At 56.4% G+C, this 26,716-nt stretch overlaps 8 protein-coding genes across 8 annotated transcripts; 2 read left to right on the top strand and 6 right to left on the bottom strand.

Annotated features, from left to right (window-relative positions):
- Positions 1 to 891: 891 nt before the first annotated feature.
- On the bottom strand, positions 892 to 1,921 carry B0H18DRAFT_875351 (uncharacterized protein; the record flags this gene model as incomplete). Its single annotated transcript, XM_048040416.1, has 3 exons — positions 892 to 1,534; positions 1,593 to 1,780; positions 1,832 to 1,921. The coding sequence occupies 3 exons, from the start codon at positions 1,919 to 1,921 to the stop codon at positions 892 to 894; spliced, it is 921 nt and encodes a 306-aa protein (XP_047894415.1).
- A 353-nt stretch (positions 1,922 to 2,274) lies between these two features.
- B0H18DRAFT_1118300 (uncharacterized protein) lies at positions 2,275 to 4,084 on the bottom strand (the record flags this gene model as incomplete). Its single annotated transcript, XM_048033766.1, has 4 exons — positions 2,275 to 2,553; positions 2,613 to 3,197; positions 3,258 to 3,335; positions 4,043 to 4,084. The coding sequence occupies 4 exons, from the start codon at positions 4,082 to 4,084 to the stop codon at positions 2,275 to 2,277; spliced, it is 984 nt and encodes a 327-aa protein (XP_047894414.1).
- A 322-nt stretch (positions 4,085 to 4,406) lies between these two features.
- On the top strand, positions 4,407 to 7,128 carry B0H18DRAFT_1103969 (uncharacterized protein; the record flags this gene model as incomplete). Its single annotated transcript, XM_048032599.1, has 8 exons — positions 4,407 to 4,894; positions 4,957 to 5,207; positions 5,229 to 5,314; positions 5,409 to 5,581; positions 5,634 to 5,866; positions 5,924 to 6,259; positions 6,620 to 6,826; positions 6,852 to 7,128. Exons 1-8 carry the CDS (start codon positions 4,862 to 4,864, stop codon positions 7,126 to 7,128), a joined length of 1,596 nt encoding a protein of 531 aa, XP_047894413.1. The 5' UTR covers positions 4,407 to 4,861.
- A 931-nt stretch (positions 7,129 to 8,059) lies between these two features.
- B0H18DRAFT_1118296 (uncharacterized protein) lies at positions 8,060 to 8,983 on the bottom strand (the record flags this gene model as incomplete). Its single annotated transcript, XM_048033765.1, has 4 exons — positions 8,060 to 8,375; positions 8,427 to 8,441; positions 8,490 to 8,680; positions 8,744 to 8,983. 4 exons carry the CDS (start codon positions 8,981 to 8,983, stop codon positions 8,060 to 8,062), a joined length of 762 nt encoding a protein of 253 aa, XP_047894412.1.
- Positions 8,984 to 12,414: 3,431 nt separating this feature from the next.
- B0H18DRAFT_1002048 (ERV/ALR sulfhydryl oxidase domain-containing protein) lies at positions 12,415 to 13,874 on the bottom strand. Its single transcript, XM_048028349.1, has 7 exons — positions 13,704 to 13,874; positions 13,569 to 13,635; positions 13,301 to 13,512; positions 13,215 to 13,242; positions 13,041 to 13,160; positions 12,674 to 12,980; positions 12,415 to 12,587 (listed from the first exon to the last, which is right to left on the bottom strand). The coding sequence occupies exons 2-6, from the start codon at positions 13,614 to 13,616 to the stop codon at positions 12,741 to 12,743; spliced, it is 648 nt and encodes a 215-aa protein (XP_047894411.1). The 5' UTR covers positions 13,617 to 13,635; positions 13,704 to 13,874; the 3' UTR covers positions 12,415 to 12,587; positions 12,674 to 12,740.
- Positions 13,875 to 13,979: 105 nt separating this feature from the next.
- On the bottom strand, positions 13,980 to 14,257 carry B0H18DRAFT_1159739 (uncharacterized protein). The gene has a single exon (XM_048035800.1). It carries the CDS (start codon positions 14,178 to 14,180, stop codon positions 14,025 to 14,027), a length of 156 nt encoding a protein of 51 aa, XP_047894410.1. The 5' UTR covers positions 14,181 to 14,257; the 3' UTR covers positions 13,980 to 14,024.
- A 501-nt stretch (positions 14,258 to 14,758) lies between these two features.
- B0H18DRAFT_1118293 (uncharacterized protein) lies at positions 14,759 to 21,994 on the bottom strand (the record flags this gene model as incomplete). The annotated part of the gene is made up of 12 exons (XM_048033764.1): positions 14,759 to 15,028; positions 15,086 to 15,239; positions 15,292 to 15,403; positions 15,463 to 15,588; positions 15,644 to 15,700; positions 15,758 to 15,892; positions 15,945 to 16,735; positions 16,786 to 17,450; positions 17,501 to 17,959; positions 18,011 to 18,806; positions 18,862 to 21,582; positions 21,675 to 21,994. 12 exons carry the CDS (start codon positions 21,992 to 21,994, stop codon positions 14,759 to 14,761), a joined length of 6,606 nt encoding a protein of 2,201 aa, XP_047894409.1.
- A 1,732-nt stretch (positions 21,995 to 23,726) lies between these two features.
- On the top strand, positions 23,727 to 26,439 carry B0H18DRAFT_272386 (uncharacterized protein). The gene is made up of 5 exons (XM_048037362.1): positions 23,727 to 23,860; positions 23,916 to 24,231; positions 24,288 to 24,790; positions 24,846 to 25,113; positions 25,165 to 26,439. The coding sequence occupies exons 1-5, from the start codon at positions 23,838 to 23,840 to the stop codon at positions 26,272 to 26,274; spliced, it is 2,220 nt and encodes a 739-aa protein (XP_047894408.1). The 5' UTR covers positions 23,727 to 23,837; the 3' UTR covers positions 26,275 to 26,439.
- The last annotated feature ends 277 nt before the right edge of the window (positions 26,440 to 26,716 follow it).

The following is a 26,716-nucleotide window of genomic DNA, read 5'->3' as shown; positions in this document are numbered from 1 at the left end:
CAGCGGGCGGGAGGGCGTGGATCATAAAACAGGCCAGCCCGAACTCGAAGCCCGTGTTGCCAGCGAACTTCCATCAAGCGGGTATAGGGCGGCCACACCAGGAATGTCCCACGGGCCGGGTTGTCCTGCCGGCGAATTGACATGAAGCTTCCGTGACTCCGAGAACATATCGAACTTCGCTGCAACGAAAGTCCGAGCCCGCTTCCTATTGGCCGATGGATCAATGAGCACGCGTATAACATATAGCTAGTCTGAAAACAATCACTTAGCCTCAAAGAACACAGACGTTCCTGTGCACAGATAATGTATTACTACAAGCAGAAACTCACAAAACGATACCGCGACGTGCCGCGTAACGAGATCCCGGTTTAGAGCCACGATACTTGAAAGTTACTTCCAGTCGCGCCATTTCCATGCGATACTGTAAAACATTGTCCCTGTTAGATCAGACATACCGTGAGGCTTAATGACGTGAACATCCTACGTACGAGGGTGGTCCAAGGAACCGTCTCAGCATATCTGGCAGCCCCAATAAACGCAGACGAGCTTGTGGCGTCATTCAAATGCACACACGTACCTATGTTGGTGACTCACCGCAGCCGCATCCTCCACTTATCATAGACAGGATATATCATGTGGGCAAGAGCACCAAACCTTCGATTAACATTCGCCCGTCATGATCGCGATGCTTGCAACCCTCGAGATAAGCGGCCTGCAGGGTACGAAGTAACCGGTCAACTACTCACCGATTGTCCGATTCCTATCTGGGCTCCCGGTCGAACATAATGCATAAAGTTTGACATAGTGCAACTGCATCGCACCATCGACATTCGTATGTGATATAAGTTACCAGTGGCGTGCCCAAGAATGACAGAGAAGTTAACCGGACAATCAGGGGCGCTCTGCGCATATGTTTACACCATAAGTTAGGGGTGGTGCACGGGCACATATCATTAGGCTTTGCTTAGGCTGCCAATGCCTGCACAGCTCCATCCGCGCCGAATATGTCAGCGACCATCCGATAGACGTCTGACGCGATTTTGGTCGAAGGCCTCCGTACGTTCCTCCTCGAGTCTGACACGGCGGCTTGCCAGGCCGCGCGTCCAGCGGCTGCCCGGGCTCGCGAGGCTTGCGAAGCGGGTGTGATGACACAGGGTCGAGGCCTACTCGGCGGTTACCAGCGGCGCTGGTAGGAGTTTGGTAATGATGCTTGGGCCGCACCGGCCCCGGAGCCCCTCGTTGGATCTGCTCGCGCAGCTGTGCGACGCGCACCATGGTCTCAAGCCCAAGACGGGAGGCCTCCTCGAGGGAAAGCGCATCTGGGCGCTGGCAGAGGGCGGCATACGCCGCGAGCGTCCACCGTCCTGATATGTCGAACCTCCGCGAGAGAATGATTGTGTCCACGGGGCTGACAGGCAGCTTTTGTAGCTCGCGGATGGCGAGCGCGCGGATGTCTGCGCATTCCCATCGAGTAGACAGGTCGAGAACGGACGTCCACTCGTCTTGCGTGTGAGCTCTGCAGACGCCGAAGTCCCTGTACATAGGAACAGCATCACTGATAGTGCCCTGAACGAGTGAAGAGGTGCATTTACGCAGGATATAGGATCCATAGCAGGCGCTCGAAATCGACTTTCGAGATGCCATACAGAACTAAGGGGTGCTCATCCCCAGATCCCTCCATGGGCTCTCCGGCGGGATGAGGCAGCTCGAAGAGCTCCCTCCATATAGGGGAGTGTCTCGTCAACGAAGAACGGAACACTCTGAATAATGTATCCTCCACCTGAGGAGTCCTGTCAACACCGTGCAACAGATCGATAAGACGGCCGCTCACGAGCAAAGTTAGATTGCCGTCATCGAAATAGAACTCTTCGTGGTACAGGGGCAGAAGGGGGCCATCAATTGGGATCGTTGACGCGGACATTGAGTCGTCGGAGCCGGTACGTCGGGAAGTGTAGAGAAGCCCAGACATTGACGTGGGATGGCAGGGCAGGGACGCGTACGCACAAGTGGACGAGCCGCCGCTCGATATATGTATCTCTCGACACCGTGACACCAGGGGATACTGAAAGTAAGCATGGCCAAGGGGCACGTCAATGAGCTAGTTATCACCATGCACGCAAGCACAAGTTCGTGTGAAGAACCTAGAGGGCGGCCCCGGTCAGCCACTACGCATGCAATCCAACCACTAACCGCGCGGACACTAGGGACAAACCAAGCATAAGCCAAACAGATCCCATCCATTCTTCACAATGCACGCAGTCCTTAGAGATAACCCTATGCAGACGAGTGTGTAGCCTTCCGCTGCTCGAAAACCCGTTCGAACTCTTCGAACGTCGCCCTCCCGAGGATAGCAAAGACGACATGGTCGAACGTCGTCTTGAACCTCGCCCCGGGCTCCACCAGCAGATCCGCCCAGACATTGGCCACGAGGCCGACGTTATTCCTGAACACGCCCGTCCCAAAGCTGCCCAGCACCAAGCTCTTCACGCCCTGCTTCTCGAACAGATACAAGATCCGCGCCATCCGTTCGCGCATGACCGTCTCGATCTTACCCTCTACCGCGGCGTCGTCCAGACGTCGTGCAGTCTCTGCCGCACGACGCCCGCGTTGACGGCTGCGCTCGTGAGCACGTCGACGTCGAGAGGCTCGACCCAGCCTCCGTCGTCGTCCCGGAAGACGATGACGCCGGGCGAATAGATCATCGCGTGCGTGTAGAAGCCGTCCTTGCGATCCCTCTCGTGGACGGAGTAGAATGTCTGCGATAGACTGGTGGTGAGTGTGGGATAGAGCGTGGACGAGCGCGCGATGGACTCTTCTTGCGCCTGCGCGCCGTTCCTGAAGCCGCCTCCTGGTTTCGTCGCTGATGCAAAGTTGAGGATGCCAACCCTGGATGGTGGAGCACCCACTTGGCCTGCTTGTTGGACAGCAGACAACAGGCGGGCTCCCTCCAACGTGGAGACCTCGAGGACCGAGATTCCTGTATCAGCAGACCACCCTGGTCTGGGAGATGGCGTGGCAGACCAGCCGGAGAGCAGTGAATCAGGAGCATAGTATTGAGTCTTCTTCTTGGCGAGGGCTACGGATGTACGCAAGTCGTGCTTCGTCCTTTTGAGGGTATAAGACCCTTCCTCGATGGCATCTAAGGTCTCCTCAGCGATCTTCCTCAGCCGTCCACGTCGGTCGTCCGGTTTGGCGGCCTAGACCGATTACGCTACTATCGTACATGAACATAAACACGGCAGAGGACATCGACGCACCTTGCTAAAGAATTTTGTATTGACATGTTCTTCGTCTACTGCGCGCAACCAGCGATCCTCGAGTACTGTGATAGCGTGCTGGATCGTTCCACAGATACCGGCGAGTGAGCAGGCTTCGAGTAGCGCAACTAAGATTCGTCTTTTGCAGCTTGTGCGAGCTCGGATCTGATATGTAAAGAGGACAGTTGGTATCCGGAGGCAGCAAGCTCGGATATCGATGCTTGAGTGCTTCAAACGAGGCAGTGCGCCCACCGAGTCAGCGCTCGTATCATTATGGAAGCGTCACTGAACCTTTTACGACAGATCTGTGCATTTCTCAACCACGCAATTCTCTATCTGGGGTGGGACTGGAAACCTGCAAGACTCAGGCTGGACAAAGCAAAGTTGGTCGGCCGGAGTAGCGTTTGATTTGAGTAGCATGTATGGATTTTGGTGAGCAGCTGGTGCCGACTTACATACTTACATACTCATTCTAAAGTTATTTTCACTGTAGGTGCATCTGCAGTCTTTATGTACCGTATTAAATATTATAAGCAGTTATTGCCACTTTACTCCATCGTTCGCGAGCGCTCACTCTCATGCGGTTACTCAACACCGTTGCGCACCAGGCACACTAGATCGCACGAGGAATGCGCATCCAGCAGTCGTCTCAGCACAAGCACGGACAACATAGGATGCCCGCGATGCAGCGATTGCACCAGTACAGCAGCCCACAATAACTTGATATTTTCTCCCTCAGTCGAGTATGCGTAGACGGCGAAATGCAGATGACGCTCACTGCTAACGATCCACTCGAAGCATCCGAAAATGATCTCGACGACGGCCATGATGGCGCTGCCTATGCATGCGAAGATGCCGTCAATGCAGGAGACAATGAGGCTGATAGGATGGTTCTCAGCAAACCACGAAGACGGTAGGAATGTGAGACGTACCCCATGGTTGTATGTATGTACTCGTGTCAGTATAACAAAGTGATCACGGCGTGCAATCAGTCGTGCGGTTCGTGTCGCCGACGAGTGGATTAGCTGACATTCCTCATCCCTGCTGCTCATGAAGTTATGCGACTGCGTATAGTGGACGCCGCAGTGGTGCTCCACAGCGGTTGATCTTGCCCGGCCTCGACAGACGCGCGCAGTTACGAGCTGCTCTAGTCGCTGTCCAAGGAACGTCAGGCGCTGCGCAGGTGAGTCATTTCACGCGGTCTTAGCCAAATTTGAGTGCATCCCACCCAGGTTCAGACTTGCTACGGTGGTACTACGCACAGCAGCGGCGCAGTCTGCAAGGCTCGGCGCGCTGTTGTACGCAGTCGGCGAATGACGCGACCTAGGCGCCTGGGCTTTGGATCCACGCCATTATATAGCATCACACAGTGCCCCTCCAGATAACCCAGTCCACCATGTCCTACCAAAACATCCAAGCCGCTGCACCCGACGTCGAGAAGTTGAAGTCTGCCGCGCCCACTGCGCCCGTGCTTGTGCCGTGCCCTGACTACCAGCGACGTACACAGTTGCGGGATCTGCGCTCCAGGAGAGGCAAGCGCGCAGGCGGGCAAGGTTTAGGGCCTTGACGAGGTTCTTTCATGCGTTCTCTTCACATGCCTCTTCATGTATGTCGCGCACCGGGTCGCGCCCCCTTTGGTGAGTAGCCCCTGCCGTCTCATGTGACCTGCATCAGGTTCCTGACATACCTCTTCGTACAGTCTCGTCTCTTGAGGGACAACTACAGCATGGACCACGGGCACGAGCACATTGACGTTCCAGACGATTGCACCTTCGCGGAGTGGGACTTTGACCCGGAGGGCCTGCTCCCCGTTGACCATTTCGAGCATGTCGCCGAGACATCGTTCGAGCTACCTCTCGGTTCTGAGGAGCTGTTCTTCACTTCCCAGGGAGCGTCCCAGTTTGCGAACGGCGTTATCACATATCCGACAGTGGCGAGGCTGGGTCGGACGTCGTGAAGGTGACGTTCTAGGTACTATAACAGCCAGCACCACTTCGAGGAGTTGACCAAGGTCTGCCAACTGAGCCCTGAGCAGGCCAAGAATGGCGTAGGATTTCGTGAGTATCACTGTCCATTCTTTGAGCGAGAGTCTGAGATGACTCGTCGTGAAGGCTCCCCGTCACTGGCACGGCCGCCATGACCACTACACAGGATCCAGTTCAGGATCCACGTGCAGCTTCCGCCCTCATCCGATGCTCTTTGGTCACCGTCAAGAAATTGACTACACACCTCCCGAGCTTTGTCCACCGCGTAGGCGACCTGAAAACACGATCCTCTTCAACGAGCTGTCCCTGTTCGCGACTAACACGGCTATCAATGTCCAGGTGTGCCCATACTCGCCCTTTCCGTGTCTGTATGGACTTAACTGTGCCGCAGTCGGTTGTTGCAGACACAGCATCGGTACACGCGACCAACGGGATCATCAGCGGAAACTTCAGCACCTTCCATTCCCTGAACCTGCACACGACGAACGGTGTCATCAGCGGAAATTTCAACACCTCCCGCGCCCTGAACCTCGAGACGACGAACGGCCCGATCACCGCCGTCATCGGGCTCTTCAACGACAACGCCGACGAGTCCACCAAGGTGCGACTGCACACCACGAACGGGTAAGCACCGCACCGATCGCACCAGCGCCACGACTGCTCACGCCGACTTCCCCTCAGCCCCGTCAACGCGAACGTCAGCCTCTTTGCCACGACCTCCTCCAGCACGGGCGGGCTCTTCAACGTCGACGCGCACAGCACCAACAGCCCCGTGCGCGTCGTCTTCCCCGACGCACCAGTGGACCACGTCCTCACGCTCGCCGCGCATACGACCAACTCGCCCGTCGAGCTCGTGCTCCACCCCACGTACGAGGGCGGCTTCACACTGCACGGCTCGCGCTGGTTGTCGCCGCAGGTGCGCGTCAGCCCCAACGTTGACGACCCCGCTGGCCGTGGCCGGAGGAGGGACGTGCACTGGAGCACGTCGAACCGCGCGGATGTGAGCGGGTCGGCGAGGTGGGTCCCCGCGGAGGAGAGGGAGCTTGGGTTGGTGACGGCGTCGACGACGAACATGGGCGTTGCTTTGTACTTGTAGGGTGTTAGGGTTGTGCAGTTTCCGTGGTTCGTTATGCCTGCGCGGCTGACAAGAGGTTTGCGTCTGTGCATCTTGTCTTAGCCCTTGTAGACTAGCACTCCGATGTTGACAAGGCTATGTATCAGACGGGGTGCGAGAGAACAAGCGAGTCCGACAAACCGCCCTCACGGTAACTCCTTCCACCGCTCATCCCCACGCAACTTCCTCCCCAATGCCTCTCCGTACCACCACTTGAAAATCTCATCCCGCGCCCGCCCAGCCGGCAGCCGTTCCCCGCACAGCTTGCTGTTGTCGTCCAAGCGGATCCAGAACGGGCTCGTGATGCCGGTCACCTTAACGGAGAGCTCTGCCTGGTCCCTGCCTTTGGCTAGCTCGCACTGGTCCATGGGTACCGCGACACCCTTGCCGCGGAAGTTCATGTTGATGAGGGCTTGGATGACGACCCATCTTGACTCCGGCGCGTTTGATGTGGCCGCCGGGTCAGGGGAGTGAGGCCCGCTCTCAGCGATGCAGCGGGTCTGGGCGCGCCGACCCAGTTATGTGGGAGGAGGAAGATTTTGCGGACGTGGCGTTGGCGGGTCCCCAAGAGGAAGCCGGCGATGAAGGCCCCAAAGCCCATCTGCAGAGCAACGGCGACGACTCTGTGGTACCATGGACGCAGGACGTACTCCCCCGTCCGCTCAGTCGCCGTCGTCTTGTCGGTACCTGGCTGTTCCTTGTTGGGGTGCGGTTCCCAGATCGTCCAGTGGTCCCATATGAGCTCCACGGACCCCGCTCTGCCTCAGAGTAGGTGTTCAAGTCGTTGGAGAAAAGAGGGAGGGAGCTGGACGCACGTCGCGAGTATGTCGAGCAGGACAACCAAGTACGTCCCGCGCTGCCACCATCGCGGTGTCATTTCATACAGCGGCTGCACACCGTGCAAGGATTTGAGCAGCTCCCCGGGCAATTGGGTCATGGTTCGACAAGATGGCGGTGCTCGCCATCCTCGCCGTAGGGAACGAGCAAAATTTTGTGCGCGGAACATGAGCTCGAGGTCAAGTCGAAAGGTTGCTCGTGCGGGCGCTAATAGCGCGACTTCCAACTCTGTCAATGCGTTCACAAAGCGTTCAATTTGCACACAGCTGATAGCAATGCATACGACGACTTGGGAAGCCCGGAAATACAGTGACAATGCTAGCTAGTCAGTACAAAATATGGAGGTGTGGTATGGCAGACTCGGAGGCCACGAGGGCCAACGGATTTGAAGGCCTGCATGGAGTAACAACTCTCAGCCTGTCTTCAAGTTGAGGAGGCACTAGCGCGCGGATATTAACTGTCTTCAGGCGGCGTAGACGGTCTTTCCCACAGGCAGCGAGGAAGTTCGCGAGGGTGGTGTAGCTTGGCTGCGTCGCGTCCTGATCGTTCCAATTTCCGGTGTACACGACTTTGACGTATTCCGGACTCGCCCAAGCTGTGGCACGCATAACAGCTAGCCGTGATGGTCAAATCGCTGTGCGGCCTGAAGCATCTGCAGCAGTTGCACCTCCAGCAAGTCACTTGAGACGGTTGGCTCCTTCGTTCGGACTCGGGCTGCGGCAGTGTCATGAACTGCAAAGCCCGCGTTCGTCATGAGCAAGGGTACAACGTTGGATCCGTGACACTCACCGAAGGCCTGCACGTAGGCCCCTCAGACACTTGACCTTGAAGAGGGAGCATCGGCCACCGGAGGGACGCACCACCACTCACCCGCCCTCCAAACCCGTCGATGAGGAGGTGCAGGCTGGACTCGCCTCCGTCCGCTGTCTGTTCGCAGGTCTTCCGTCGGCGCGTGTCGACGAAGCCCGCTCGATCTCGGTGATCCTCCGCGCTGTGTATTCCTCGTCGGCGGTGCTCGCCATCGTCGCGTTGTTCCAGTTTTCGTCCACGGGGCCTTTTGCGCCACGGTCAAGGTTGTAAGGAAACAGTCCGCGAGGGACTGGGCGTTCCAGGTTGCCCGCGAAACACCTGGCCTGCCGGTGACTGACTAGTGCCGCGCAATCCACGTCTACCAGAGGGGCACTGCATCCATGTAAGTAAGCGCGAAACGAGAACGGCCCGCCGAGCACTCACCGATCGGTTGCATCCCTTAGCAAGCCTCAGACCTGCTGGATGACCTTCCTCGTGGCGACCAACTCGTACTGGCGGAACACAACCCGCCAACCGCCCCGCCGCGTCCGCTCCTGATGAGGTCGTTTTGGCGGTGGCGAGATACAGTGTGGCTCGCTCGTACGGCCCCCATGGCTGTCGGACGACTTGGAGGCCGTATTAGAGCCGGGCGGGGCGCACTCGGGTCTGGCGCGTTCCGATATAGGCAGCTCGACTGTCTGTACACTGAGCAGGCGACGTGGGTCAGCGGTGCCAACAAGCGAAGATGAGGCGGAACATACTAGGTGGCCAGATGCGCGGTGCGCATTCTTGACGATTGGATCAGAAGCGCGGGGAGTATGCGTCTGGGTCGAGTGCGGAGGTGGACTTGGAGACGGGTGTGCATGTTCGTAGTGGGTGAGAAAGTGCTTCAGAGGGGGTGAGTGGATGGCCTCTGCCTGTGGTGCGCCCTTATATGCGTTCCGGGAACGTCGGTGGCCAGCCGTTGCCTGAGGAACAATGGCCTCGTGGATCGCATGCATCGCCAGATACAGTATGGTACGCCGTGGTGGGCCACCTGTGGTCAAAGCGGCCAGGGGCCAGCGGTGGCTCAAACACGGGGCCGGCCTCGGTGCGTCATCCGAGGGCTTTGTCGTCCCGATCGGTGAGGAACGGTGGCTACATCTAGGGACTGATCTGCCCACGCACTTCAAGATCGACGCCGCGGAAAATCAATGAAACACGGACGTACCGGACTGCTGTCTTCCAAGCCTCCTTAGGACGGATGCATACGTAGGCAGGTATTATGTTGGTGTGCTAGTGCTGTATGCCTACAGTCGGCGTGGTGGTCTCTAAGTGAGACGACGAGGGCGGCCAATGGAGAATTGCGCGGTGCGTCACAACCTCTTTGGGCGCGACGGACGTTGAGCTCAACGTCCAGACTCCGAGTCGTCGTTATCGAAGCTGGGGCGGTATGCACGGAGGGTGACAATTCCACGGTCGCTGGCACGGTGCAGGCGCATGAGTGTCGGTGAGCGTGGCGGGCCGACAAGAGACAGAGGGCGGCCGCAGTCGCGAAAGCAAGCGATGAGGCGCGTCGGCGGGAGAAGACGACGCGGTCAGGTGACAGCGCCACCTTCGGAGAGCGCGCGACCGTCGTCCTCCACCGCTGTGTCCCCGTCGTGTCACTTTGTCCTCGGCCCTATCACTGTCACTGTCTGCCCTGAAGACAACCCCCGTGCCTAACTGATAAGTGTACCCAGCAAGACACAGGCACAATGACAACTTCGACCGTGGCCGCAAGCAACGACGAAGGCCACGCACCCCATCTCAGTGGGGTGTTATGCATTATGGTCGTACGCAGGCCGACGGAAATACATGGATAGCTATTGTTGCTATGTACAGAATGCCACGGGCGATGGGCAGGACGTATGTTATTGAGCCGCATCACGGTATGTACAGTGCGTATCTCTGAGGAGGGTGGCATCCTCGCGGGTGTCGTCACGAGAGACACGCAGTTGCAGTGAGAGGCAGGTGACCACACGAACGGTGGCCTATGGACGCAGGTGCGAGAAGGCCAAAGGTCAAGTCGTTCGTGTGTAGGTTGGATGTGTCCTCGTTTCCTGCACGTTGACTGACTTTCCCTTGCTGTAGCAACATACAGGATATACTGAGCACAACAACCCAAGCTGTAGGTGCTTTGGAGGTTCTGTTCGCAGTGCAACCTTCACCCGTACGCGCCCTACGTTAAATCGCAAGGCTGACGTCCTCAATCCTAGATCGACGAGTTTTCCGATTCCTCCCGCAAGGGCTACGCGACAGGCGTCCGAAGACACACCACGATCTGGAGGACATGTCGGGGTCTGTGACGGCGACACGGCTGTTCCAGACTTGGACAATACGTGTGCTCTCTCATGACAGCCGGTGCGCAGGCCTGGCTGGCGGACGTTGCGGAACATCAACACTGCCGACGCTGCGCCCAGAGGCTGACGGCGTCCCCGTTCGAGTGGGCTGACGTCCGAAAGTGGAAGCCGATCGAGGGTGACGGCGATCGTCGAACCAAGTTCAACATGTCAGCCTCCCGCCATTATAACCCGCCCGTGTTCGACTTTCCCCCCTCATCCAACTTGAACTTAACCACCACCAGCCCACTGCGTATCACACATGTTCCCTCTCATCTTACTTTTAGGCGGCGCGCTGGCCCTCGTCAGCGTGCTGCCCAGCCTCCCTCCGACGTTCAACGTCGAGCTCACCCCTGGTACACTCCTCCTGACGCCGGCCGTCATGGACGACTTTCTGTTGTACCTGCCCGCCAGGTGAGTGTCGTTGGCACCCCTCGTCTTATCGCGTTGGACTCATCTGTGTGTCAGCCCCGCTGTGGAGGGCACCGCGGCTGTCGTCGGCGACATCGTCGACAGCACCGCAGCCGTCGTTGGCGACATCGTCAACACCGTTCGCAACTCGGCGGCTCAGGTTTCCCCGGAATTCATCTGGTTATCGGACATGTCGCTCAGCGACATCGGTTACGGGTGCGTGCCCTCGCTCTCCAGTGGACCATTCTCATGACACTTGGCCGACATAGCCCGGCTTACATCGACCTCAACCTTGTCCTCGTCGACACCCTCGGCGGGATGGACATGGCCAACGGTACTGGCGACCTGTTGGTCATGGACTCTCCCGTCGTGACTGCCTTCGAGGACAAGGCTGATCCCAACAACGGTTCTCACAACGTGGGTGAGGATGAGCCTGAGCCCGTCACGGCCATCCCTCCCCTCAACGTCGACGACGAGGTGCGCGACATTGTCACCTCCAACTTGACCGATAAGGCCATCGTCGATGTCGCCGCTACCGACGACATCGACGACGGCTGCGATGGCGGGACAGACTGCCCTCACGAGGTGACAGAATACGAGATGATGTTGTTCATCCTCCTCATCGCTGTCTGGATTTGGGCCGTGCCCGGGATCCTGTCGTACTCCCTTCCTCCCATCGTATCGCTCCTCAGCCGTCTTCCCATCATCCGCCTCCTCGTAGACGACCTTCGCCAAGAATTCGCGTACGGGTGGTTCTCCCCGCTCTTCCTCGCGTACCGATTCGCAGGGGTCTACTTCCTCGAGGAGATCCTGCTGGGTCCGTTATTCGCGGATCCGTTCAAGCGTATCAAGCGGCTGATGGAATATGGACGGATCGACACGATGTTCATGGCGCAGGAGTTCCTCATTCTATACTGGTGGGCGTGGTGGGAGCTGGTGGTCCCCATGGAGCGTGTGGCGGCCCAGGTGCAGATGGGCGTGGTGGATGTGGATATTGTGGAGGAGTGGGTGATGCACGAAACGGACGGCGGCGCACACAAGAAGTCATCGGAGACAGGCGGGCTGTCTGGCCCCTGGGCGTTGAAGGTCTTGTCTTCCTTCCACAAAGGTGTGTGCTAGTCGGTTACGTCTCTCCGATCGCTTACCAGGATTCTCAGTGCCTGAGAAGTTGTTGTTCAACGACCACGGCATCGCGAGGCGCTTCGTGCGTCCGGAGACGACTGAGCTCTTCGGCGACCTCGACTGAGCTGCGTGCGTCCGACCTTGCTTCGTACAAGTAGTGGCGACACTGTCGCTGGGAACGCTCGGCGAAGAGGGGACAACCTCGTCAGTTCTATGTATCACATATGACACTGCACATCTCGAAGTAGGTGATTCGTCCTGCTGTCTGTATCCAGATCTAATCCGCCATCCACAGGACTGTTGCGTCTTCAAATCGGTTTAACGGTCCTGGTGCGCTGCTGGTTGTCTTGCTTAGGACGTATCGAGTCTGGTACTCGCCGTACATGCTAAGCAGGCGATCTGCGGCGCTTTCTCTGGTGATCGAAGTGTATAGCATACTACGATCTGGCGGTCTGTATAGTGTAGGTCTCCTGGCAATCTATCCTGGAAATATGTCACGGTAGTCGCAGTCATCAGGTCTGAGTGAGCGTGGCAGTTGTCATGGGGGAAGGCCCAGCGGCAGCACTAGTGAGCGTGACAGCAAACTTCGCTGGCCGCGGCGGGTGCGGGGTACCAGTTCATTGGTAGTCATACCGGTTCAACGTATCGTCCTCGGAAGTCTTGGGCCCGGGCATCTGAGTGACATGCTCTTCTGTGCGACTCACTTCGCAAGCTTCCAAAGAGACATGCACAATGATAAGGAGGGTGAGTACGAGATGCAGAATACAATAAACAATGATGGGGACCAGGACACATTACCCAGATAAACAAGAGTCCCCTGCACACCACAAACCAATCTCAAGCATTAATCTTGCAGCAGAGTGCACTACCTGCCGCCTTTGATCATACCCACACCGGTGAGCTCATCCTTGCCGAGGTCGCGCTCGAGGTCCATGGGGTCGCTCTGGCCCGCTCCAGGCGACCCTGCCCCGGACGGGTCGTCGCCGCACCCACAGTCGTACGTCGCGTCGAGGTTCGCACAGTCGAACTCGGGCTTGCCGAGGCGCTCGTTCACAAGGTTGTGCACGAAGCAGAGCCATGTCGCTGCAGATCTCCGGGAGGATGTCTGTACGGATTCGTGGGCACTTCGACGGAGTTACGCGGGTAGGATAGCGCGAAGACGCACCTGAGGAGGATATTTCTTGAGCAGTTGCTGGAACTCGGCGGCGCACTCGCCGCAGGGGTATAATCGAGAGAAGAGGTGGAAGTAACTGTCTAGTGCGTTCCGCTGATCTTGTGTTGGTTCCTGCAAAGATAGAGTTATACCAATACGCGCATGTATCGTGATTACTCGTCTGACCTCTGGGAACCTCAGTGTCATCGTATGTCTGGAGCGCGTTGCGAGATTGGACGGGTGAAAGTACGAAAATGAGTATGAGTGCTCACAGCAGTTTCCACGTCGCCCTCCCTAGTTCCGCCTTTGCAGTCGCATTCCCCAGCTTCGTCATAATCACGCCGCCGTGTACTGCCTCGCCATGAATGGCAGGCAAGCTATGCAGCTCCTTCTCGACGCCTCCCTCTCCGAACAGCTCCCCGGTCCACGGGTCGATGTATGCGCGTGTTGGAGGGTGCAACAATGCGATGGATCCAATGAAAAGCTATTGAAAGTGGCATCAGTATCTCAACATACTCACATGGCGCCGAATCGACGTACCAAAGACACAGCAATGGCGAGGAACGCCCTGCTGAAGCGCGAAATCATCCTCCTCGTGAGGGACGGCCTGGGGGCGTGCACAAACCTGGGGCTCAGCGACTTCATCGGGGTCTGGAGGAGAGAGCAGACACTCACGTCCCAGCGCTGACTGTTTTGAGTGATGTATATACGACGCCGAGATGTACGGACAAAGGAATTCACTGAGACGTTGCTCGGTCGGTCGTCGCCTCGCGCGCGATCGTGTTCCTTATGTAAGCCGCCTCGGTAGGCGCCAGTGCACTCCGGGCCAGCCCCATTTGGAAGTACCGAGCGAACAGAAAACTGTGTGCCCACACAACTCAACAAACGAAGGTCGGTATACTTGAGTAGGATAGGTCATATGTACACGCCCGTATGTACTTGCTGACTCGGGGCAAAGATAAGGCTGTATATAACTCAATTATGTAATATAACTACTCAGCCATACATAACACATAGGGTTAGGGTTAGGAAAGCGTAGTGACATAAAAAAAAAAAGGCCTGCCCAGCCCGAGGGCCGAAGCAGAACAGGGAAATATTGAGACGATGCATGAGCCGAAGCCCATACAAACCGCAGGCATCCCCTGAGGACATGGTCGCCGTGCTATGAGAGACCCCTGCGGCCAACGCTCCCGATACGTGAAGGGGACTGTTCCATCAAGGTAAGTATGAGGACTGTAGGAGCGCGGGGGTAGGCTTTATAGGCAGTGGAGGATGCGCACGGACCAGCAGCGTTTTGCCGAGGCGCGCAATGTCATTGGGTACTCACCGCCGAGTCTGCATTGCTCTGAATCGTATACTGTACTGTACGCTCGATGTGATGGGGAACCATTTGTTGTGCGTTGAATGTATGTAACAGCAGTGGATCCAGTTGGACCAAGTTGTGATGGCGGTATTATAGATACTAGTACGATAGCTACCGGAATTGAGACGACGACGATGCAGCCCAGAGGTCCGTACGGCGGCCTACAGTGCGGGTATATACCATACAGTACCAGGAACAAACAGAAGAGCGAGCGTCCGTTATTTAGAGCAGTCAAGCGAAGGTGGATGACGAGGATGACGAGGAATGACCGGAGCAGCGCGAGTCCGTGTTTGAGTGATGTTGTACACACTGTACAACGCACGAACGTCAGAATACAGTACAGATGTACAGGTCGTCATGATCATGATCACGAGGCCATCGAGAACGAGAGTGAGTGGGGGCTGCCTAGGTCTAGGTCGAGTACGGGCGGCCCTGCAGTGACGGCGACTTCTGTTACATCCTTTTCGTCTTCCGGGGTCTCTGGACCCTCCGGGTCTGCGTCCATGTCGGGGTCGCATAGAAGTTCTTCATCCTCGTCTTCCTCTGGAATGGGCTCGTCGAACTCAAAGTCCTCCTGCTCCCGCTCGTACTCCACTTCCGCGTCCTGCTCGAGGGTATCGTCGAAGATGCTGTGAGACTACAGATAGAGCGTCAGTAAGTCTGCCATGCGAGAGGAGTAAACGGAAAAACGGACATGAGAGATGAGCAATCTCATTGCCCTGTTACAGGGGCCCATGTTGGCGAGAAATCCCGCGATGTCATCGGTAGGCGACCGGAGGATGTTGGGACCAAAGACAGTGGCAAGAGACTCTGCTGTCATCTGGTTGTTCTCCTCGAAGTCTGTCACTCTAAGAGACATGTCAGAAATGCCAAAGTCGAGATAGTCTGGACGTTACGTACTTGTCGAGATGCTCGATGATGCGCTTGAGGAGGTCGAAATGCATGTCGGATAGCCCATGGACTACTCGGCGGATGCCCGACACCTTCGTGTCCAAGTCTGCTCCATCAAGAGCTAACATGGAGGCCTCAGAATCTGAAAGACTGATGGATGTAGAGACAGACACTACTCACTGACGGTTCTTAGGATGTCTTCGTACGCGGCAGAAGAGAAGAGTCCGCCGGGAAGAACACGGAACCATGACTTGATCAGGTCACAGACAGCATAAATATCAGTCGATGAAGTGATGGGCCATTCGCCTTCGCACGATGTAGTTAGCAATGCCAGTGGTACCGGAATTGAACCACTCATTACCTCGGTTGAGAGCGTCTTTGTAGGCATTCACCTCGGCGTGCGAGCCAGCGATACGATCTTCGTAACCGAACCTGTTAGCTTTCTGTAATTCCCCACAAGAGACAACGGACATACAAATTCCAACCTCTGTGAGACCACGCGATTCAACCTCGGATATCAGCCGTTCTAGGATGGACGGTATTGCCCCAAGTTGAATGTCGCCCTCAGGGGACTCCCGTTTCAGTATGACTTCGAGGTCCACGCCAAAGACTGCAGAACGTGGATCAGTTTAGATATACGATATTCAGTCAGATCCACTCACACGCCCGAGGGTCTCTAGACGGTGCGACAGGCTGGCTGAGGAGATGGTCAGATAGCTGCAATTTAGCGTTCTGCCCAAGGTACGTCAGTCGACGCTTGGCAGCTATCGCCGACACGTGCTGAACGGTATCCATCCACTTCTTCATCTCGGGTCTGCCCACTGCTTGCAGCAGATATTGGCCGCCGTCTTCAGTGTCAAGCTGAAAAGTGAAGGATCGTTCGTTGTTCACGAACTGCACCACCCGAGCGTCGACTACACTGAGTACCAGGGATGGTTTATTCGTCGGGGTGAAGTCAAGCTCAGCAGGTGTTCGCTTGGTCAGAGTCGTCGAAAGAGTGTCGGAGGAGAAGGCACTGGAGATGGGCCGCATGAACTGGAAGAATGCGGACGACATGCTCTTCTTGTTGCGATGTTGTTTCTGCGATACCACAGGCTGTCGTCGAGGCTGCATAGCCCTGCTGATAGACTCTTCCTTCTGCTCGTACAGGTGTTGCTCGTGCCGTTTCTCCTTGCTGAGACGATCGCGAAGATGGCGATCTCGTTTATTCTTCTCTTGCTGAAGTGCAACCAATGCCTGGAATGGTCGATGGATCTTCTTCGCTCCCAATGGGCCCGACTGTGTAGCTTCGCGATGCGCCTCTTCCCGAATTCCACGGATGTCGAAATGAGCGGACGACATCTGCCGTTCGATGTTGTTCAGACGCTCGAAGTCACGTCTGTCAACGTGGCGACGTTGTCGACGCTTGCGAGATGTGGCACCTGTGCTTGAAGATATCAACGTCTTCAGAGAGCTACAGTTGCGAGTCAGTATGAGACCATGGTAGACAACGAGAACACCTACCGTCGTTTGTCGAAGTTCACCATCCCTGAGCTCGTTTCGCTCATCGACTCCAGCACGTCCGGCGTACTAATGACTTCCAGCATCTTCTCAAGGACCCAACCGATGTCGACAGCCAAGGCGCCTCTTGATGTTATGGGAGCTGCTGGCCTGCTGAGGAAGGAGGCTAGACTATCACAGTACGTCCCTCGACCGAGCGCGATGTTCTGCCATGCGCGATAATGTGTGCGGCTTTCCACGCTGACAGCAGCCGAAGTAAGAATGGCTTCTACGGCCGAGCGAATACACGGACGTTCGCCCATGGGTCGCTCCGGGTTTGTCTCGTCCGTTGTACTACGAAGGCGTGAGATCTCGATAGCTCTGAGCAATTTCTCCATCCTGGCCTGGCGGGCGCGGAGGCCAAGTCTAGGAGAGATCAGCTGGCATACGAGCCATTTGCGCAAAATGTTGGAGGCGCGAATGCAGCCTCTGACAGAAGGGGGAAGAAGGCGGTAAAGCGAGTCCTGGCCAAGTTCGGAGATCAGAGTTGACGGCTCAACTTCAGTGATGTACGAGTTCATGGCTTGGATCTCCACTTCGTCGATTAATGAACTAGGGTCACGCGGGAGGAACCAACCAGTGCGATCCGCTGATTGTACTTCGAGGATATCGGCCGTCACGAAGAGATCCTGTGGGAACAATTGAGCCAAAGCCTAAAGCGAACAACAATTGACAATACCTCTTGATTGACATTACGCAGTGCTGCAGACGTCATCGCATCCAAATTATCCACAAGTTGTTCCGCATTGAGCTCGTCGATATTCGGGATATCGGACCCGAAGTTGTGGGCCCCTACTGCGCTCGCGGCGCCATCGGACAATGTGTCGGAACGAGTTGGCCTCAAAGTCTGCGAGAAGAAGGTCATACGCAATGTCTCGACTAGCTGATCTAGCACGGAAACATGTTGACGACATTCTTCTGCAAGCTGCGGTACCTCATGCTCCGCTCGACTGTCGAGGAAAGAGAAGAAGGCATTATGCAACTGTGCGTCATCGAGGATATCTTGGGCACCTCCGCCTCGATTGATCCACTCGTTCATTGTCTCGAGCACTTCTGATCGCATGCGCACGGCATCGTTTACCTCGCCAATCGAGGACGATTGCAGAAGGCGTGCAGAGTTGTACCGTTTTCGCAAGAACTATGAGGCCAATTCAGTGATAGGCTGGGTTCAAGTACCCGAAAGACGCACCTCAAACAGTATCTGTGGTGTCATGAAACTCCTATAGACGTTCCACCACACATCCGAGAAGTCATCCATATCGAGCTTGACCTCCCGAGTTTTAGCAGCTGTCAGAGGCATCTCACCATTGTCATCGGAGACAGATACGGATACTCCTTGAAGCCCATGGACTAGGACGTCCACCAGTCTGTCCAGGGTGCCCGCTTGCACTACAACACGGAGAGCTTTGTCAGGTGATGCCTCGGGCATGAGCAGGCTAGTACGCTGCGAGATAGACGGCAATGAGTTGCGTTTAATCATGCTGGGCTTCCGATCTAGTCCATGAGAGACACCAGGTGAAACACGGATGGACGAAGTGCGAGAGACAGTCCCCCCTGAAACCGGACTGTCGGCCACAGAGCTGGGCGGCCGCGATGGAGTGCGAGACGTCGGACGCGAAGGTGCTGATGAGTCTGCTGATGGGACAAGAAGAAGCAATTCGCCGTCGAATACAGAGAGGATGGTCCCGCCTAGTTCATTCGCAGCCGTTGCTCGCCTATTGGTGGGTGAGTCTCTACTCGTCCTTAGCGGAAGTTGACGCAGGTGTTGTATGTCTTGCATATTCAAACTTGCACTACTCTCCAACCGACCGCGCATCAACAGAGCCCTGTTGATCAAGGACACTGAGGGCAGTGGCTCAGGGAAGAGCGCACCCGCTAATGACGGCGTTGACTGTTGGGATGCAGATCGGGTCCAGTAGTATGGCTCAAAGAGTCCCTTGCGTCGAGGTTCCGCAGCCATTGACAGAGACATGAACTGCTCAATCCTGAATGACAGATTAGCGCTGTTCGTGCATACATAAGACCGAACAAGCCACTCACCGAGTGAATTTTGACGCCACGCCATGCCCACTTTTCCCCTCCCATGGATACCGCCAGACTTTGACTAGGATCTCAACATCACTCGACTCCGCCGTTTCGTCGAGTTGATTGGGCCTTGCACAGAGCGCGAAGGCCGTCCGCAGCGCCTCAAACCGTTGCCGTGCCTCACCCAACGACATTAGCTGCCATTCGTCCGCGGCACCATATCGTGCCCTCTCCAGAGCTGATTGGATCTGATTCCTGACATCTCCAGCCCAGGGCACCCTGACAGGACCGGGGTTTAATGCGGTGCCATCCTTCTGAGGCTGCGCCCACGATTGCACGATCGCAACGGCTTCGGGATCTACTCTCTTCCACACTTTCTCCAAACGAGCGACAGGACGCGAACAAAGAGCTGCGAAGATCGCTCGCCAGGAACACTCATCCCCAGTTCGCCGACAGAGTTCCCCGATCTTAGCCCAGGCAGAGATGACCTCTGATCGCGTATGAGTGCGGGAGGTTGGGACGTGTCGTTCTTCGGAGGCGATGAGTGGATAGCCAATGGGCGGTGATGTCGTTCCAGCGGGTTCGGGTACTAGAGTCTGAATGAGAATCATCCGCGTAAGCCAGTGGGGTTGGTCATCAGTGCTTAGAAAAGGCGTCAGGGGTGAAGAGGTGGACGAAGTATTCGGATCTGCTGCTGCCTCCGTCTCAGCTGATTCCGAGCTGAGACACAGGTCGGCAGTGAAGTTGTCTGGAACATGCGCGAGCAGGCTGTGATTGAATACAGACAGGCTACGCGCTAGTAACTGTGAGTCGAGTCCAACAAGAGCATCTCGCGTGAAACCATCACGCTCCAGTGTCGCAACTAATGCATCCCTCGAGGAGTTGCGGGGCGGGGAAGAGGGGCCAGAAATGCTGGGGCGATTCGAGGGAGGAAGTACACCGAGAGCATCGACGATGGACATCATCTTGCTGTTTGTGTCTGGTCTGGGCGAGAACGCCCCAAGGTCCGGTGAATCTGCTGGAGAAGACGAACCAACTTGAGGCGAGGCTGTATACAACGCTTGCATGGAGGACGACTTGGGCAAGCCGGCGAGTTTCGAAGCGGAAGAGGGATCCGAAGGGAAATCAGGGATTGTTTCCTTGCGCCATTCTTCCCAAGCGTTACGATCAACCGGAGCACCGTGGTAGGCCAAGTATTGTCCGGCAAGCCAACGTACCCTACTTGCTTCCTCCTCCTTCATGACGTCCTCGACTCCACTGAGCAGATATGCGCAGCACCGCATCAGTTCCGTCTCAAACTTGCTGCGCCCAGCAGCGAAAGGCAAACTGAAGAGAATATTTGAGGCGAAGTCCCGCCAAGCAAGGTCATAACGAGACGATGACTCCGGTGCCCCACCACCCTGAGATATTTCCTGATCTCTTGCGAGCTGCGCTTCGTCTGCAGGCGTCGCTTCTGCCGGACCACCGTCTGGCGCAGAGTTGGGATCCCTGACGAAGGTGGTTGCAAAGACAGCTTCATGTACCAGCGCCTCGAATGCACCCCTCTCAACCTTCCCATCAACGACCACCAGGGATGGATGGGTGCCTCGCCCCCAGTACGCCCTCTTCCTATCCCTCGCCCTCCCGCCTCTCGCCACCTCTTCTTCCGCATCGCCGCCGTCGAACTCGCCATCCCCCAGCCCCTCATCCTCGAGCACGGTGACCAGCTCGGTCGGGAACAGCTCCTTGATAGCAGCGCTACGGTCGCTGGGTGGCTTGAAGAAGTAGAGCTTCGACCCCTTGAGCACAAGCTTATACGGCTTCCAACCCTTGGACAGCGTCGGCGCGGAGCTGCCGCTCATGTACGTGTGGGTGGCGCGCACGTTCAACGCGGAGGGCGAGAAGTCGACGAGACGATTGATGAATCCAGAATGGTAGATGAGCTGCGAGGAGCGCTTCTCCATCTTGGACGTGAACGTGTCAGGAGGAGGTTCGACGATTGTGGGCGGAGCGAGCGAAGTAGGCGACGACGGCGTGTCTGTTGGGCTCGAGGGATTCGCCGGGGACCGTCCTCCACCCAGAATAAACGGGAACGGAGAGCGCGAGGACGGGCCATGGCCGCCGCTTCCGCCCGAAATGTTCTTTTCCCTGTCTCGTTCCGGAGTACGCTCCGCGATCGACGATCCCGACCCTTTTCTCTTCGGACTCAAAGGAGGCTGCAGAGCGCCTTTCGGCGATGCCAACTTCGACGGCAGGCGGGGCGTGAAGGAATGGGACCGCGTATGAACATGGGTGCTAGAGTTCGAGAGCGACGGGGTGAGAGCGGTGCCACCTGTGAGGGTCGGGGAAGCAGCGGACAGCTGAATACTAGGCCGACTCGGAGGAGACGCGGAAAGCGGCTCGGAAGGGGACGTGGTGATGGCAGGGAAAGGATAGTTCTTCTGTTGCCCGGACATAATAGAGGACACAGATGGCGACGGGACGGTGCTCATACTACCGACGCTGCCGCCACGATTGTTCCTATACTGTTCGATCCTGCCGTGAAAGGTCGTGTCAAGGGGCGTCAATACAGGTGCGGGCATGTGGGAAGACAGTTTGCTGAGGTCATCTGCGGACTTGGACCAGGGCTTACGCGAGATATTGCGCAGGTCGCCCAAGCCACGAGACATAGAAGGCTGAGTAGGTGAAGAGGGCATTCGTGGTGGCTTCGGTAGGTCATCGAAGGCGGTCGCAGTTCGAGACAAATCGAGTACGGACCTACAAGTGAAAGCGCGTCAGTACGGACTTGTGCGACACACTTCGCATGCGGTGCGCCAGCAAGGCGAGGAGTTGTGTGACAGACCACTTACTTGCTCGTAAGCCCCCTTCTCTCCGGCGACGCAACCAAGTTCTCTATGAACGGGCGAGGGTCCGTCGGATGCGAGATCTTGTGCTTCCGGCCTGAGGAGCTCGTGCTGGATCTCGGTTCGTTGGGGCCCATCGAAGACCGAGAAGCCTTGTCAGAGGTAGAGCGGTTGAACCATTTCGTGGGCCTGGAGAGGAACTGAGTGAGCCCGTTCGAGGGCGAGACAGAGCGCGGCGATGTTCCGGGAGACGTGGAACCAGAGCCCGGGAAGACGACCTCAGGCGGGCTGAGGGAGTTCGAGGACGCGCCCCGTCGCGGGGCCATGGTGGATGGTCACAAGAAAGAGCGTCGTAGCAAACGAGGGTGATTGATTGAAATGCTCAGACCTCGGTAAGGTATAACGTCCTGTGATTGTCGGTGGGTGAGTTGCGGGCGCTGGGCAGCGCGGTGTGGACGCACCTGCCGCGTGAAATTCCAGTCAGACCCCAGGTCCCGTTCGGCGAGAAAACAGAGGTAGGTGAGGACAAGGTCAACGACGCCGTCGACGTCGACGCGAACCGGGAAAGACGGAGGACTCTGGCAGTGGGGAATCTACTCTAGCCGTTTATGGATATCGGTATTTTCCCGCACACCTCGCTCCCGATATGGCAGGCGTAGTAGTTCAAACTTGTTCAGACTGTTATGCGTGCTTGTAATGAGTAGGACGTTGGTTCGGGCGGTCGTAGTGGTCTAGGTCGCGCGGAAAGAGCGAGGGTGGGGCACGGAAGGTGGTCGTACAAAGGCAAAAAACCACGGTATAGTCAGTGTATCTACGTGCTGACATAAGTATGTGGCGGGCGCGCCCGTTACAGTGCTGCAGCGAAGACGCACCATCAATGGAATCCAGAAGTGCTTGTTAAATAAGCTGCGGATCATATAAATATCATACTAGACTCTCGCCAACCCTGTTGTCAACCTCTCTCCCAGAGTCGTTCATCATGATTAACTGGACCTGCGTGGCCTTTGAGTCTGTTTCAATCCATGCTGTCGTTATCATTACCCACAATTTCTCAAGCTGACCGATATGTTTTTCAGATCGTCGGAGAGATCATTCAAATCAATGAAATCCCAGTGGGAGCCTGTCTGTTTCAAATGCGCTATTGTATTCTTGAGCACAATTGCGGGCGCAACTTGAATGCCGGAGGCTTGAGGCGTTAATCATATTCTCTACTAGCAGAGCCTTAAACATAAGCAAGGGAGGTGGGTGGATTGTGGCCGTATGATTGAGACCTTGAGCTTGAGGCCTGGACCTCGCCGGTTTCTACCATCCGCATTGCAGTCCGACTGACCTCTTTACATGGCCAATAATAACAGCATATCTGGCCAAGTCCACGCAATCATTGCATACATCATATTTCTCTGTCGCTCCGTCAGCGAGCTCGACGAAGCTGAGGAGTACATCATACATGCAGACCTCGTTTGTGACGGAAGGGATCAGAACTTAAAGTACTTACATTGTGCCGAGCCCTTATTGAGTGTTTCTTGGTTATAAAGGCCGCAATAACTTCTAGTAGTCAGCAAGCAACATCTGTTTCTAGAGAATGCATTGAACAAGTGCTTTTGCGACGCCTTTAGATTTGTTGTCGGATGGTACTTTCCGCTTTTAGTCATCCCATGCCTCCATTAGGCAATTGAACATGATAGGTCGCGCCGTCGCGAGGATGCGATTCTCTTTCTGAGCCTTTCTGTCAGTGGACTCACAATGAAATGACGTAAGATGACGCACCATAATTGTCTTTCTGCCATGACGGCCATGTTGTAGGTATATAAGGCGGACTTTCACCAGACGACCAAGCAGCTCTCTTGTCCCCAAACCCCCATCTCCCAGAAGCTTGCGCCTCTCACGATCGACCGAAATCTGGAGCCACGCCATTGCGCTGCGTCTGTTGTGACTCGCGAGATTAGTGAGTGATAATTGTTGTTATTGGGCAATCAGTTGAATTGAACCCCTCGCGAAGCGCGTTGCTACCACCGACGGTCCACTGTTGTCTTTGTCCATCTATCATTTTTGATTTGCTTGTTCCTTCGTACCTGTCACTACCGGCCTTTTCATCAAGACAATAGTTCTCAAGAGACCCCTTTGTTTATTGGAGTTGTAGCTGTTGTAAGTAGCCTTGTACTTAGGAGGATGCCAACAAGCTCCTTGTCAAGGCGAGTGGCTCACGTGACCGGTCGTCGGCGTTAGCTTACGGTGGAGGAACTGCAGGTGGTGGCCGTCGACCGGACCATACCTGGACCTATCCACCACCTCCCCAGGACCTTGTCAGTCGCAGCGGTGGCCGTCACCCTTGACGTTCCTTTCTAGTATACCCCGCTCTCCGTTTCGAGCCTCGCTGATACCACCACGGTTCTTGCCAATTTTGTCTCTGACTCTCGGCAGTCACTCTCGAATGTCACCCAGCACGTCAAACGATACTACCGACGCTCAACAAGAGAACATGTCGCTTAATACTCTCCCCTACGATCTTCTACTCAATGTCGCGCAGCATTTGGATCTCCGGGACATCCACGCCCTGCAGCTGGTGAGTGCGGGACGCGTAACGCTCGCGCATGGTCCGATTGACGCTGCGAATCGTAGAGTTGTCGGTCTCTGCACGACTTCGCGAGCACCAGGCCAGTCTTTCGAAACCTCGCCGTTGCACTCCTGCGTCGGTGTCGTGCCCTGCCGCTCGCGGGTTTCCAGCGCTTTTCCGATCTTACGACGGAGCAGCTCGTCGGGGTCGTCTCGAAAGCCACGCGTCTTGAAACAGCGTGGTTGACTCGTCCACCGAGGCCAGCTCGAAATCGGCCGTTCATCCACGACGCCAACGGAACAGGGCGTGGGGACGACACGATGCCGCCGAGTAACTGGTATAAGGTCATCAGCGCGCCACCAAACGAAGAGGTGGACTGGCTCTCCCCGATCACATCGAGCTACAGCCTGTGTGCGACGAAAAGCGGGAAGGTTGTCTGCTGGGACGTACACCGGGACAAGTGCCTGGCGGAATGGGATCCCAGGGAACGGTGGGAGCTGTGGAAGTGCCGGGTCGAGTTCGAGATTCGCACCGTCTTCTTCACCATGGCGAAGGTTCTCCACCGATCGTGCGTCTGCCAGCCTTGTCAAGCCTTCCCGTCCTGACTGCTGATGCCTGGGCAGCTACGAAGACCGGCTCATGGAGTTTGTGCTGATGAAGCTGCAATTTCCGGAGGCCGATGCGAGCGCCGATACGACCCCAACGCCCACCTTCACGACGCTAGCCCGATTCAAGACGATCGGTGTTGTCATGAACGTTTTCCTCCTTGATCCGTCATCTAGATTGCTATCTGCTTTTGTTTGGGTCTCGGCGTCGAACACCATCGGACTGTACGCTCTGCTGGATTGGGATAAACAAGAATATGTATTCATAGACACAGGCATCGAATGCGTGAGTAAACAGCCCTTATGTCATTGGGGACGATCATTAACGGCGACGCAGTCGATGTCCTCTAACTGGTCGTGTATCCTGTACAAAGAGCAGATCGTGATACATTCGGAAGAAAGTGACTACGCCCACCAATACTTCTACCCCATGTCACTACTACGCCAACACAACAAGCCATCGTCGCCAGAGGCGTCCTTCGTACCCGCACTGTCGGCGCGCGTGAGTCCAGCCTTGACGATGACGGCGCCGTTCATCTTCCCGCCGCGGACGTTGATCACGTCGTCTTCGTCTTCGTCCTCCTCTGACGAAGAAGCCAATGAACAGGCCCCTCGGCCTGCAGAACTGATAGAGACGGAACCTCGCACGCCCACGCAAAACCCCAACCCATTCCCCTTCCCTCCATGGTACCCCGAGAGCGCGCATTTTGTGCGACAATGGTGGCCGACGATGTCCACCGTCCCTCGACTGAGCTGCACCGTGGTTCTGCTAGCTGACCACGACATGGAGTCGCACCGGACACGGTACGTCCTCGCGCAGCACTACTTCAAGGTGCCGCTCTTCGACGTGAGCGGCGACCCCAAGGGCGAGGCGGCCACAGCCACCGACGATGCCGAGTCCGGGTCGACCTCAGGCTCAGGGTCCGGCTCAGGATCCACTTCTAGCTCCTCCGGTCACTCCACAGCAGACTCGACGACCATCAGCGTTGCGAGCCGCGCAGACGAGGGCGCAGACTCGATGATGAAGATCTGGTACGTCAGCCAGCCGTTCGAGGTCGTGTGTGTGCTCGACGGGGTCGATGATGACGCGGAGGACGGCGGCGCGCAGACAGAGCGGCCGCGGCCGCTGATGGCCGTCGACTTTGGGCACGCGGTGTGGGTCGAGTACGTGGACATGGACGTCAAGGAGGGCGACGAGAGCGACCCGAAGCGCCTCCGCTTCGTGTCGTTCCCACCCGTCGCGGGAGAGCGCGATGGGCTGTACGACGCAGAGGGTGCGCGCTGGGAGAAACAGCCCGAGAGGGACGTGGAGGGCGTCGTGAGAACTCTAGACATCCCGGACGATCTGGAGTTGGATTCGGTGGAGACGATCAACATTGATCAGTCCCAGGGTGCGGTGATCATCTCGGTGAGGGAGGGCAAGATATTCATTCTCTGCTACGAATAGGGCGGGGTATGTAGTGTGTAGTCGATATACCGCAGCGTAAAAGGTTTTGTAACTTGGACTAATGCGTACCATCTATAGTATTTGCTAGCACTTTCATGTGTCGTACATCGTCTCTGGACTTCAATGTGATGGCAAGGCATCTCATAGACATCTGTGGATTGCCCAAACTCGAGACGTTCAACGGTGCTCAGGTGTATTCTGGCATGACGCTTTGATAGTGATTTTACATGTCACGGTCATGTCGATCGACGTGATTCCACAATCCATTGGAAACGAGCTCAGCGATATCGCGGGAGTGATATTCAGTCTCAATGCGATTCGCAGTACATATAATATATGACTGTAGATGCGAGTAGTACCTACAAGGTCCATGCGTGATTGTCCGAGTGCATTGAATGGGGAAAAAAGAAATATGATAGCCCACAAAAATCAAAGAATGGAT

The sequence above is a fragment of the Fomitopsis serialis genome (assembly GCF_022376445.1).
Source record: "Fomitopsis serialis strain Sig1Antser10 chromosome Unknown B0H18scaffold_26, whole genome shotgun sequence".
Taxonomy (NCBI): domain Eukaryota; kingdom Fungi; phylum Basidiomycota; class Agaricomycetes; order Polyporales; family Fomitopsidaceae; genus Fomitopsis; species Fomitopsis serialis.
Note: the sequence above shows the minus strand (reverse complement) of the source record. Positions and strands in the feature narration are given on the sequence as shown.

Bases quoted from the DNA above. Each gene is read 5' to 3' on its own strand.
- B0H18DRAFT_1002048 (XM_048028349.1), bottom strand. From the start codon at position 13,616: ATGATTTCGCGCTTCAGCAGGGCGTTCCTCGCCATTGCTGTGTCTTTG. The intron at 13,513-13,568 runs GTACGTCGATTC...CACTTTCAATAG, and splicing joins TCGCCATTGCTGTGTCTTTG to CTTTTCATTGGATCCATCGC. The intron at 12,981-13,040 runs GTGCGTCTTCGC...GAATCCGTACAG, and splicing joins TCAAGAAATATCCTCCTCAG to ACATCCTCCCGGAGATCTGC.
- B0H18DRAFT_1159739 (XM_048035800.1), bottom strand. From the start codon at position 14,180: ATGTCCTCAGGGGATGCCTGCGGTTTGTATGGGCTTCGGCTCATGCAT.
- B0H18DRAFT_272386 (XM_048037362.1), top strand. From the start codon at position 23,838: ATGCCAACAAGCTCCTTGTCAAG. The intron at 24,232-24,287 runs GTGAGTGCGGGA...TGCGAATCGTAG, and splicing joins ACATCCACGCCCTGCAGCTG to AGTTGTCGGTCTCTGCACGA. The intron at 24,791-24,845 runs GTGCGTCTGCCA...ATGCCTGGGCAG, and splicing joins GCGAAGGTTCTCCACCGATC to CTACGAAGACCGGCTCATGG.